Here is a 13,736-nt window from a genome sequence, read left to right on the forward strand (position 1 = left end):
CCAGAAATTATTGCACCTGAAGTAAGTCAATCCAGTAATAACTCAGCACCTAAACGTTACCATAGAGGATGATGATGGCCCAAGGCGCCCTTACTGTATACACCACACCGGTAAAGTGGCGGCCAAAAATCCTTCGTCACTTGGCCAAATCCGGTAGTTGCTTGTGAATCATATATATATATATATATATATATATATATGGGTTTAGTTTATAGATGGTAAAAATATTCTTTTCATTATTAACATTATAACGTAAAAACTCTGAAACAAAGGAAAATCGGAGTAATATGTTAAAATTTCAATCCTCTTCACTTACATGACCCCAAAAGTTCCTCAACCTCACTTATATGACCCTTAAGTATATACCAGACACAGTCTAAAGTGTCCAGGAAATTTTATCCTCAACTGTGCCTTCCTTGTATTAATAACAAATATAATTACGACTTTCTTTGCATATTAAAAACCTTGTATTATGAGATGGCTTTAGAGGCCCCGCACTTATTAACGCAGACGCCTCTTAATATGCAGGGCGGGTCGTGTTTCTGGCAGGAAGGTCGTGGATGGAGCGGGGAAGGTCGTGGCTAGGACGGGTAAGGTCGTGGCTGGAACGGGAAAGGTCGTGGCTGGAACGGGAAAGGTCGTGGCTGGAACGGGAAAGGTCGTTGCTGGAACGGGAAAGGTCGTAGTCGCGGAGTGAACCAAGGACCACAGGGTTGACCATCCAGTGTAAGGTGCGCCCCAGCCACTACTGTGAAGCGACATGACGGCCTCCGGTGGGGGGGTGGAGGTGTCTCATTTCGGATACTGGAAGAACTGTCCGACTACCTCCCCAGAATGAGGATGGACGGATGTGTTTACTCATGGCGGACTTATGTGTATTTTACCGCCGCCACCTGAGTCGTATTTTCAATTGCTAACTTAGGTGTATTATAACTATTGTACGACCTGATTACTGATAAAAAATAACTGGAGAATCTTCTTAAGAACGCCAGCCCTGGATACAGTTTTTGTGAGTGTTTGCTGTTGACTCGAGTAACAACCTCCACCACTGAGAGTTTACACAGCAGCCAACTAACATCACTAACAGCTGGTAAACTCGATAGATCAGGTGTGTACAGAAGGTTACAACACCATCATTTGTTTATACCAGTTATAACAACAACGCATCATTCTAAGTCAATGTTTACGTATCTTGGAGAATACGAGGTTTATACAAGTAATTCATCAGTGGAAATCTGTTATCGTTTATGTCAAAATTTGGGGCGCAGGATGTCGTATATAACATGGCGATAAAAAACAGGTAATAATAATAATAGTTCAGACGATCGTCAGGTATTTCAGCCGGTCACAAAAGGCCACCAGTAAAATGGTAAACGTGTCCGGGATGAAGGAAAAATGTGACCCCTCACCCCCCCCTCACTGCCCACTTCCCTGAACTCCGCTGTGGAGAAAAAGCGGTAAAAATCATCTCTCATTAAGACTGTGGTCATGCAGCTATTCCACACCACACCTGACCCACGTGTACACAAACCCACCTGTCTGGGTGTGGATGGAGGACGAGATGGAGTAGCTCCTCCGTGACGCAGGAATAATAGAAGTACATATCCTGGTGGAGATGGTGACGTTGGTACTCAGGGAGGTGGTGTTGGAGGTCACCTTGGTAGAAGCAGCGTTGGAAGTGGACGTGACAGCAATGGTGGAGATGGTGGAGGGCGTGAGGGAGGTGATGACCCTGCCAGTCCCTCCACCAGTTGCCACCCGCCCTCCACCCCGGCAAACCCCAGCCCCTGGTCTCGTCGAGATACTGGCAGGTGTCCTCGTGGTCCCACTCTGTCTCGAGGAGCTGCAAGGAATGTGAGACGGCTCGGTTTTCCCGGCGGTAGTGTTGGCTGTGTCATGTCCACTTAGCCTTGAGGACGTCCCGGCTCTCCCAACTGGATCTGTACGAAGGCGCCTCTGTGGCTCCGCCTGTCTGGTGATGTCCGCGGGGCTTCCTCCTTCACTAGGAACCTTACTGCTGCCACTGACGCTCCCAGGCGTCAATGACTTTCGCTTCACGGAGGAACTGTTAACTTTCCTCACCGGGACGGCTGATCTGGCGGGACCCTTGTTCGAGGTAATGTTAGAGACACTTGTGGCGGCGGCGTCTGTGTTGGTCCTTCTCCTCACCAGAGCTTTACCTGAAGCAGACAGCGGCTGCGTCACGGATGGGGGCGTTGTCTTTTTCTCTGATTCTCTGCTGAGTCTACTAGTAGGTGTCGTGGCTTTACTGGCCGCTGTAGTGTTGTTGTGAGCATTAAGGAGCCTCGTGTCACCACTCATCAGCGAGTGCCTGTTACCTCCAGCAGTTGGGATGCGCCTGATCGCCTCTCCAATTCCCACAGGTCTCCCCGGCTGTGTCGCTGTTCCGGAGGTCCTGGCGGTGACTGCAGACTTGGGCACCGTGCTGACCCCCACCCCGCCCCCACTAGAGGGGCTGGAGGTCAACCTGGACCTCCGAGGCCTGGAGGAAGGGGAGGATGTGGAAGACGGGGAGGAGGGGGTGGAGTTGACTCTGGTGCTGGTGATGACATTGTTGTTGTCCGTCTTCCTCTCCACGCCCATCATGTAACTATCTTACGTCAACAAGTTATATCACAGAAATAACGTAGCTGCCCTCACTACGTGTACACGCTGGTCTTCAGGTCAGTCTCGTTAACTCCAGCATCACCTGATGGCTCTAATTACTGTACAGTTCCTGTAAGTTAAACATGTCTAGTTGTTCAAGACTCTCACAACAACAGTGTCACGTCCTCAATGATCAAACACTTAAGAGTTCGATTATATTCTTGCCATCAGCACACACACATACACACACACGCGCGCACACACACACACACACACACACACACACGCACGCAGCACGCACGCACGCACGCACGCACGCACACACACACACTCACGCACGCACACAGTACCTCCGAGACCCGACATTCTCTAACGTGACATAACTATCCCCTCCCAGACAAACATCCTCCGCCTGGTACACTTTACCCCCACACACACTATCCCATTATCTCCCTCCTGATATACTAGCCTCCTCGTACCCCCTGACACTCCCCAATACATCTCTCCTCCTAACACACACTTTCCCCCCTGCACCACCACCTCCTCCCCACACACTCTCCTCCTCCAGCGTGGGTGTGTCAACTAGGAGGACAAGCCCCGTGTGGCTCATCACCTGCCAAATGGGTCATGAGGATGTGGCACCCCTCCCTCCCTCCCTCTCTCCCCCAAGGCCGGGATCTGTCCTCCCTCACCCTACATCCTGTTTCACCCAGCTTCATCCTACACTACACCCCGCCCCTATTGGCTTACCCAGCTTCATCCTACACTATACCCTGCCCCTATTGGCTCACACTGCTTCATCCTACACTACACCCTGTCCCTATTGGCTCACACTGCTTCATCCTACACTACACCCTGTCCCTATTGGCTCACACTGCTTCATCCTACACTACACCCTGCCCCTATTGGCTCACACTGCTTCATCCTACACTACACCCTGTCCCTATTGGCTCACACTGCTCACTCCCACACTACACCCTGCCCCTATTGGCTCACACTGCTTCATCCTACACTACACCCTGTCCCTATTGGCTCACACTGCTTCATCCTACACTACACCCTGTCCCTATTGGCTCACACTGCTTCATCCTACACTATACCCTGTCCCTATTGGCTCACACTGCTTCATCCTACACTACACCCTGTCCCTATTGGCTCACACACTGCTCTCATCCTACACTACACCCTGTCCCTATTGGCTCACACTGCTTCTCATCCTACACTACACCCTGTCCCTATTGGCTCACCAAGCTTCATCTCACACTAAGTACCCCGTCCTGGCTCTGAAGCACTGCTTCATCCTACACTACACCCCGCCCCTATTGGCTCACACTGCTTCATCCTACACTACACCCTGTCCCTATTGGCTCACACTGCTTCATCCTACACTACACCCTGTCCCTATTGGCTCACACTGCTTCATCTTACACAACACCCCGCCCCTATTGGCTCACACTGCTTCATCTTACACTACACCCCGCCCCTATTGGCTCACACTGCTTCATCTTACACTACACCCCGCCCCTATTGGCTCACACTGCTTCATCCCACACTACACCCCTGTCTCTCATTGGCTCACACTGTTTCATCCTACACTCACACCCTGTCCCTATTGGCTCACACTGCTCATCCCACACCATACCCTGTCCATTGGCTCACACTGCTCATCCTACACTACACCTCTTATTGGCTCACACTGCTCATCTCTGACACCCCGTCCCTCATTGGCTCTGTCTGTTATTGGCCACACTGCCCTACACCCCATTGGTCACATTGGCCCACTGCTTCATCTCACACCCTGGCTCACACTGCTCACTGCCCTCACACCAGCCGTACAGCCTGTGTCACCCTTCATTACGTCACCACTATTGGGTGTTATTAGACTATCATAATGTCTCTGTTTACTGACTGCATTTATCAAGTGTAATGAGGCTATAGTGTGGCGCAATGAGGAATGAGGTGTGGGGGCAGTGAGGTGTGAGGGGGCGGTGATGAGGTGTGAGGGGGCGGTGATGAGGTGTGAGGGGGCGGTGATGAGGTGTGAGGGGGTGATGAGGTGAGGGGGATGAGGTGAGGTGGTGAGGTGGGGGGGGGGGGTGGTGGTGGGGGGGTGTGGTGAGGGGCATGAGGGAGGGTGGGTGATGAGGTGATGAGGGGGGCAGTGATGAGGTGTGAGGGGGCGGTGATGAGGTGTGAGGGGTGAGGTGATGAGGTGTGAGGGGGCGGTGATGAGGTGTGAGGGGCGGTGATGGAGGTGTGAGGGGCGGTGATGTGGTGTGAGGGGCGGTGATGGGTGTGAGGGGCGGTGATGAGGTGTGAGTGGTGTCGCCATGAGGTGTCGAGGTGTGTGTTAGTGAGGTGGGCGGGTGGACGGGGGTAGGAGCGGGCGGGGTGTAGTAAGAACCTCACAAGTGTTGGATGAGGAGGACGTGTTGGTGCAGTAAATACCGTAAGTGTACGGGCGGGCGGGCGGGGCGGGGCATGGCTTGGGAAGTGTAGAACGTTTGTGATTTTAAAAGAATTGAATTAACTCTGAGATGACCTCCCCCCCACCTATACAAAGTTAGATAGAAAAGGGAGATAGAGGGAAGGGGAAGGGAGAGGAGAGGAAGGAAGAGGGAAGGAAGAGGAGGGAAAGGGTTGAGGAAGGGAGAGGAAGGGGTTCATCAACTGTGTATAAATACTCCCATGTGTAAAGAGTGGTAACCTCCTGAGTGAACCTTAACACTGAGGAAACCATTTGTAGACAGACAGGTGGAGGGACAGACAGACAGGTGGAGGGACAGACAGACAGACAGACAGGTGGAGGGACAGACAGACAGGTGGTGGGATAGTAACAGGGCAGGGAGGAGGGAATAACACAGGAGAAATAATAACAGAGAAAGTGTGTGTGTGTGTGTGTGTGTGTGTGTGTGTGTGTGTGTGTGTTTAAACAATTAACTAAAGCTTGGACGTCGAGATGAGTTGAGCGTTGATATAACTGTACGGAAATGCCTGTGAAAGAGCGTGAGGGGTGTGGGTGGAGGTGTGGTGGGGGTGTGGGTGGGGTGGGGTGTACTAGAGGGGTGGAGGTGTGGGGTGGGGGGTGGGTGGGGGTGGGGGTGTTGGGGGTGGAGGTGGCCGAGGAGGTAGAGTGTACTGGAGAGGGTGGAGGTGTGGAGGGGTGGGGTGTGGTGGAGGTGTACGTGGTGGAGGTGTGTAGAGGTGTACTGGAGGGGGTGGAAAGGTGGAGGGTGGGTGGGGGTGGGGGTAGAGGTGGAGGTGGAGGTGGGGTGGAGGTACTGGAGGGGTGGAGGTGTACTGGAGGTGTGGGTGGGGGTGGAGGTGTACGGAGGGGGGGAGGTGTGGAGGGGTGGAGGGGTGGGGTGGAGGGTGGGTGAGGGTGGAGGTTGAGGGGTGGAGGTGTGGTGGGTGGAGGGGGTGGGTGTGGAGGTGTGAGGTGGAGGGGGAGGGGTGGAGGTGTGGAGGGGGTGGAGGTGGAGGTGTGGATGGGAGGGGTGGAGGTGGGGAGGGGGTGGAGGTGGGGAGGGGTGGAGGTGTGCGGGAGGGGGTGGGAGGTGTACGGGAGGGGTGGAGGTGTACGGGAGGGGTGGAGGTGGAGGGGGTGGAGGTGTAGGGAGGGGTGGAGGTGTGGAGGGGGAGGGAGGGGGGGAGGTGGAGGGGGGAGGCGGGAGGGGGTGGAGGTGTACGGGAGGGGGTGGAGGTGTGGAGGGAGGGGTGGAGGTGTACAGGAGGGGGTGGAGGTGTACGGGAGGGGTGGAGGTGTGGAGGGGTGGAGGTGTACTGGAGGGGGTGGAGGTGAGGCCTGACAGCGGAAGGAGAGGCACACTCACAAGTTATTTATGTAGATCCTCCTCAGTACAGGAAGTGTTGTCTCTCATACAGGAGCCAGCGACCCTCCCTCCCTCCCTCCGTCTACATTCCACCTGTGGCTTCTTTCCTTTCTTCCCTTCAATTGGTGTTTCCTCCCTCTGCCTTCCACCTGGTTGAGCCCTCTATCTATTCCTTCACCGGTGCCTCCATCCCTCCACTGGTGTCTCCTTCCCTCTACGCAGCGGTTCCCTCCCTCCCTCCCACTACAGGCCAGATAGTCAGCATCTCAGTGAGCCAGTGTGTGGTCCAGCAGGAGGCGGTGACCTCACCCCCAGGACCACCGCAGCACATGACTTTCTCTCTCTCTCTCTCACCGTGAAATCATTTCTCCTCCCCTCCACTCCCATACCTTTTCATTTACCTCCCCCCACAATGATTCAATCCCCCCATAAGCCAATGTATATCCCCCACCACCTCCTCTGCCCCCTCCACCACCACTTCTTCCTCCTCCTCCTCCCACCACCACCCTTGGAATGCAGCAGCAACTACACGTTACGTTCCGTGCAGGTCTGACCTGTGACTGTACCGCCTGAAATACTGTACTGCCTCAAGTTCATCGTTGTAACAAACACCAGGTCAGCGTGTCTTGTTTTTATGTTAGTCCACGTGTGTCAGTCTTACATAAAGATTACATCGCTATCCCTGTTATCTGTACACACTATAAAGCACCGCTCATCACCCACATAATGGTAACTCATCCCATCATTCAGTTAGTGTGAAAAGGTAAAAAAAAGTCCTCTACCTGCCTGTCCTCTCTCTGCTACAGGCCACAGCAGGATTATGTGACCAGTTACTCACACCTCCCCCCCCCCACCTCCTCAGTCCCTCCCTCATAAATCGGTAGAGTTTTTCTTGCCGCCTCTGATGGTGATCCCCGGCAGCCAGCCCCCAGTGACCGCCGCCTCACAACCCAGCCTCTCGTCTTTAACTCTCCTCCTCCTCCTCCCCTCACTGTCCCATATACTGCCCTCACTTCCTCCTCCTCCCCTCACTGTCCCATATACTGCCCTCACTTCCTCCTCCTCCCCTCACTGTCCCATATACTGCCCTCACTTCCTCCTCCTCCCCTCAGTCACACACACACACAGGTGCTCACGTTATTACCCCAGCATGAGACTTGTTAATTTAATTTTCCCTCATGATTTTATCTCTAACGAAACGTTATTTTTTTCACATATTAATTACTGACAGATGGTATCTCTGTCCTGTAAGTCAATATGTTTATTCCTAACACCCGCCCGTCTTCGTCTCTCGATAATTTAAGTTGTAATAATTTTCCATCTGTGTCCCGCCATGTTTATTTACCTAATAATATTCTGTAACATGGCGAGTCTCTCAAGGAATGTGTTCAAAGGGTAAAGTTTGTTTCTCTCTCTCTCTCTCTCTCTCTCTCTCTCTCTCTCTCTCTCTCTCTCTCTCTCTCTCTCTCTCTCTCTCTCTCTCTCTCATTCCATCCTTATTGTTTAGATATTTCCTATCAATACTTCCAATCAGATTGTCTTCCTTCCCCGCTGCAGGTAATATAAGGAGCAGCAACAGGTATCTATCTCACTGCTACAACTCTTGCTGCTGCCTCACACACACAGTGCAAGAGCCGGTGCCACCGCCACCCTCCCACTCCGGTCATTGAGGACGCGACAATTCTCATTATCCTTCACAAACTACCTAACTCGCTCCGCCTGGATGTGAGAATATGCAGATTTTGCTGCACATCTCGGGAACTTGGCTAAGATCAGGGACTGTGTGTTAAGCGTAGGAACAAAGATGGTGTGGTCTCGTGCGCTAGTTGGGTGGCCGGTCTCCTGTACTGGCGAACTTTGGACAGCTTTTCACGTGTCGTTGACTCTTCTCACTCATAAACAAACCACTTGGCCAGCTCTCATAACCGGCCGTATGGGTTTTCCTTCATCTTTCCACTTATCAATATACTGTGTGTTTCTTTTCTATGACAATGATTAAATCTAGGTATTCACTAAAGACTTGCAACAGTGTTTTCATCTCGCACTTACACACTGCTTGTTACCCTCAATATCAACACGCTGGTTTGTTTTGGAAACTGCGTGACGGACGGCAGCGCCAGACCACACCAACTTCTTGCTCCACCTGTCACACTGACACACACACGCAACACAAACTAACACCAGACAACACATTTTCTCTTAATTACAGTAAGTTTCTACCGTGTTATCATTTTAACTCGTGGACTTCTTGTAGGCCACTTGAACACAAAGATGAACACAACGTCATTTTCCTGTTCAAACAAAACTTCTCTTGGGACTCACGACCAATTACAGAGGTCAGTGTCCAGGTGTAGCAACTAACACAACACTTGGGTAGCGGTGCCCTGTGTTATACTCCCGGGTGTGTTCTGGGCTGTACCCTCAGAAGGGGGCGTGTGTGTGTATGGTGAAGGCGAGACGGAGCATGTGACGAAGGCTGTCCTCCTCGCCACCACACGCGACATACTCACACAGCCTCACCGCTGCGGCCACCCCGTGCCTAGTGCGAGTTAACACTGGCCCAGCAACACCCAAACACCAGTGTTATCGCGCCGCACACTGCTGCTGGTAGAGGAAAGCACCTGCCGCGCCGCCTGCACCCCACCACCACCGGCACGTTCAACAGGTCCACCACTGCTGCTACCGCCGTCACTACCCGCCACCACACACACACACACATGCACAACATACACACGCACGCACACCCCAGCCACGCAACTCATTGCCCGGGCCTCCTCAACTGGAAAATATTCCTTCCCACCAGCCTGTGTGTTGCAGCACCGGGAACACCACAGCATCAGCAGGTACAGTTACAACGCACATACCTCACCGGCCAGGCGCCTCCCTCCCACCCAACACGAGGGGCGCCCAGTCTAAAGTATTAAGACGACTGTTAAAACCTGTATTACACTACACTACGGCTGAGAAGGTAAACATTATATCTCATGAAGGACAAAAGCCTGTTTAAACCTGGTTGGGAGAGAGGGAGTAACGTTCAGCCCCAACACAACGCCTCCAGGGAAACTTCTCCAGATACACTGTCCGACGCCTTAACTTTCTTGACCAAAACGAACATCACAACACTCAGGTTAGCTTCATTATATCGAGTCATGTTTATATATTATTTAATCTATTGAAATCACCGCACCCGTAAGGTAAGGCAAGAGTCAATCTGTTGGTTAATTCCTCAGGTACAATAAGCTAGAGGGCTAATCCTCAGGTGATCCATAAAATGTACACCTATAATTGTAAAGTTGGTCCACACACACACACACACACACACACACACACACAAACACACACACACACATACACACACACAACACACACACAGTCAACCAGCCCACAACCTAAATCAGTTCTAAATCATACCGATCCTTCGTTGTACATGACATGCCCACAGTCTTCAAATCCAAAACTGGGCCACCAACAACCATGTCACCATCAACCATACCAAGACCATGGTTATGCACATCAACCTCTCCTCCGACATTGTCCCACCTCCTTCCATTAGGTCCGAACACACCCAGGTTGTAGATTCCACGAAGCTCCTCGGCGTCACCAGACAACAAACTAAATTGGAAACCACACATCAGTGAAGTTATCAAATCCTCCAGTTTCCGTCTCCACCTCCTCCGCCGACTCAAGTCCCTCGGAGTTCCTGCACTGAGCCTCAGTGTTTACACAACATTCATACTTCCTAAGCTCACCTATGCCTCCCCACCTGGTCTTCCTCCTAAATGCCACACAACGTAAACACCTAGAAAAAGTGCAAAGAGGGCATGCAAGATTATTCTCCCTTCCTACTCACATATCAAGAAGCGCTCAACACATTGACCCTTTCGACTCTCACTGACCATCACCACGACCTCATCTGCAAATTTGGTAAGAAGCTTCTACACCATCCTCGACACCGGCTCCTACTACCACCTGAGATCCCTTGTCCGAGAATTGTTGTTCGACACCACAACCGCATCCAGCCCATACGTGCACGAACTGATCGCTATAAGAACAGCCCAGTCCCAACCATTGTAAAAATTATCAATAACTTGTAATAAACCAGTGTATTCACTCCCAGTAAACACTGCTCCTTACACTGTCACTATGTTGAAATGAACTGTAGTTTGAGCTTTTCCACATCTAGTTATTATATGTCTTACTTGTGTCACTTATGTTACTTGTATATTATTTGTAATTCGTAACCCATTCCCCAAATATGTAACTGTATATTTTCAGCCTTCTGGCTGCCAAGCTCTTTCAATAAACCGTTAATTATTATTATTATTATTGTTATTATTATTATTAGCACGCAGGCGAGGAACACCCTGACGAAGACAACACGACTATGAGTCATATCCTTGGACCAGTGACAGATATAGTCGTGTTATCTAAGCCTTAATCAGATAACACTTATATCGATACTGGTACAGGGCTCTTATATGCTGTCACACACACACACACACACACACACACACACACACACACACACACACGATAGTTTAAGGTATATCTATAACATACATTCCAAGCTTAAGTTAAGGTTAGGTTAGGTTTTTACTGTATAGGAGAGAATAAATTTAAATATGGTTTGATTAGTTTAGATTAAGTCTGTATTTTTGTTCATAACTAGAGGGTGGGATGGGGGCAGTGATGCACTAGTTGAGTCCGTGATGAGTGGCAGCAGGTGAGATCTAGCTAGTGTAGGAGGCGGACAGGATACCACCCAGGCGCACGGTTGATAACAGAGCTAATGAATGACCCCGGGCACACCATCCTCAACCCTGCCCCCCTCACCTCATAATACTCTACTACTAGTTAACATCTCTGTGATATATTCTACTTCAGGTTTTAAACAAGATAAAGGTGTGTTATTTTACAAGTGGTAGTGAGGGCCATGAGGGAGTATTGACGCAGGGGCCATAGTGACTGAGGGAGCTGTTGATTTGGATTAACTGATTGACCTGACCTGACCTGACCTGACCTAACAAAGGATATAGTGCTTAACATCTCATGACAGACTGATAGTGTGTTTTGAGATGCAATATTTAATAACTGAACTGTTAGGGGTAGTTATATTAGCAGGGAGGCCAGACTTGGGTGAGACACACGCTAGTCCAGTCTCGCTCGTTAGCGGAATTAACCAGACACATCCTGTCCACCTTCTAAGAAAGTGCACAGCTTTACAAAGGGAACAATTAAAGCTTAATGAAAGAAAATGGAGGTAGGGAGGCGGCGCATCAGCCCGCATAACAGTGACCTACTTCCTATGTTGTCTGTGCCTCCCCTCCCCCCCCTACCTATACTCATCACCACCACCACCACCGTCTGCCTCCCCCATACCGACACCCACGCACTCTCTGTCATGAACGATCCAGGTGAGTGTGTCGGTGGTGTTGGTGGGTGCGTGGTGCGCTGACACATGCTGCTCAACGCTTCAATAAGAGTTCACCTTTAGGCTGCGACGTGGCCACTGCACTACAGGTGGCTTGTTACCCTCACACCTGCCACTCTTAGTGCCTCCTTACCTGACACCACACAGGTACTCCATGGCCTGTAAGTCACTCATCCAGGTGTGTTAATTGACCTTCCTTTAAAATGGTTTGTTGTATTAGATATATTACACCAGGTAAATTATTGAAATAAATACCATCGTTGTATCACCATGAAAACCATCAGTGACGTAATTGGTAGTTCACGCACACGAACATGTCTGACAGAGCTTCATCCTCAACCCTACACGAGGCACCCATGGCTGTAGTCTCCCCTGCAGCAGTAGTAGCTTCTTACGGTACGGGCTGAGTGCAATTTCGAGGCCATTTTGTCCGTCATGTTAGTGGTGTAGTGTAGCCCCTGTGTGGCCGACCGTTAGAATGTTCTCACGATTTCTAGTTAGTCGGAAAATTGTACCGCCTGAGCCTCATGGTAGCCACTGTCTGGGTGATGTAGGGCGTCCGTCCGTCCGTCCGTCCGCCCATCCTACACACAGAGACACACCACACCCTTGGCACGACTTGTAAAGGGTGGCAGGTCAAACTCTCCTTAAGTGAGTATGTGAGCAGCATCAAACTGGCTCACTTAAAGCCATTACACAGACGATGGCGAGAGCTTTAACGGTGACCAAGCTGCCCCTCCAGCAGATACCTGTGAGGGGAGAGGAAAACATCACCCGTCTCTCAGGTGCTGGGGGTGTGGGCCAGGGTTCTTCACGGTTCGTTACGCTGAATATTTATCGTAATATAAGAACGTACGTATATACCTGAGCGGCTGACTTAAAACGAAAAGAATAAACACAACATCCAATATGGCATACAAATTACACCAAGACTCTTTGCTTTAACGAGAGACGTTTACTTTAACACCAATTAAGAGGTGAAATTAACACAGGGAGACTTTGTGGTTTGTGAGATACAGTACACCAGTTATCTCGACACTGTTGCCAGCTGCGTGTGTGTCTGGCCCCAGATTAAGGCCAGGTCATCCTGTTTATCAATGAGTGTTGATAAGTCATCACCACAACAACTCTCTTCAACTACATTCCACCTGAACTACGTCTTCACTACACTCGCTATACCTGCCTTAACCCCCCTACACTCACTGGCTATACCCTAGATTAAGGAAACGCGACCTCCCTCCTTCCCTTCCTCGTCCTTAGAGCTACACAAGTATTTTACATTTAGTTTGGTTTGGCTGTGTGTAATGAACAAGGGAGGCAAGGGGAGGAAGCAAGGGGAGGGCAAATGGGGAGGGGGAACAAGGGGGGAGGCAAGGGGAGGGAGGTGGGGATGGTAATGGTCAGTTTCCGTGATTGGTGTGGGTAGTGGTGTGGGTTGGTGTGTGGTGGAGTAGCGGAACCCTCACCTCACCTCCAGAACACATTATCTCCACCATTTTACCTTCATCTCCCCTCACTTATGCTCTACTTCTGTCTGGCCAACACTATCAACCACTTCAACTGCCACCTTCTCCCCCACCAGAACACCACCTTCCTCACCACAACACCACCTTCCCTCCCCACAACACCTTCTCCCCTCACCACAACACCACCTTCCCTCACCACAACACCACCTTCCTCCCCACCTTCCCTCACCACAACACCATCTTCTCCTCCACCCACAACAACCTTCTCCCCCCACCAGAACACCACCTCCCTCACCCACAACACCACCTTCCCTCACCACAACACCATCTTCTCCTCCACCACAACACCACCTTCCCTCCACACAACACCACCTTTCCCCCACCACAACACCATCTTCT

The 13,736-nt window shown here is 51.0% G+C and overlaps 2 protein-coding genes across 5 annotated transcripts in view; both read right to left on the bottom strand.

Moving 5' to 3' along the window:
• Positions 1-13,736, bottom strand: part of LOC121874674 (serine/arginine repetitive matrix protein 2-like) — a 178,602-nt gene that overhangs the window by 26,239 nt on the left and 138,627 nt on the right. The gene's annotated exons all lie outside the window — the stretch shown is intronic.
• LOC121874676 (putative protein TPRXL) lies at positions 1,489-9,111 on the bottom strand. Of its 3 annotated transcripts, none has more exons than XM_042378914.1 (2): positions 8,951-9,111; positions 1,489-2,737 (listed from the first exon to the last, which is right to left on the bottom strand). In XM_042378914.1, exon 2 carries the CDS (start codon positions 2,605-2,607, stop codon positions 1,495-1,497), a length of 1,113 nt encoding a protein of 370 aa, XP_042234848.1. In that variant the 5' UTR covers positions 2,608-2,737; positions 8,951-9,111; the 3' UTR covers positions 1,489-1,494. The 3 variants fall into 3 exon arrangements, with proteins under 3 accessions (XP_042234848.1, XP_042234846.1, XP_042234845.1); XM_042378912.1 differs by having other exon boundaries at positions 8,763-9,111; XM_042378911.1 differs by having other exon boundaries at positions 8,661-9,111.

This window comes from Homarus americanus, unplaced genomic scaffold, assembly GCF_018991925.1.
Source record: "Homarus americanus isolate GMGI-L3 unplaced genomic scaffold, GMGI_Hamer_2.0 scaffold34360, whole genome shotgun sequence".
Classification (NCBI taxonomy): Eukaryota; Metazoa; Arthropoda; class Malacostraca; order Decapoda; family Nephropidae; genus Homarus; species Homarus americanus.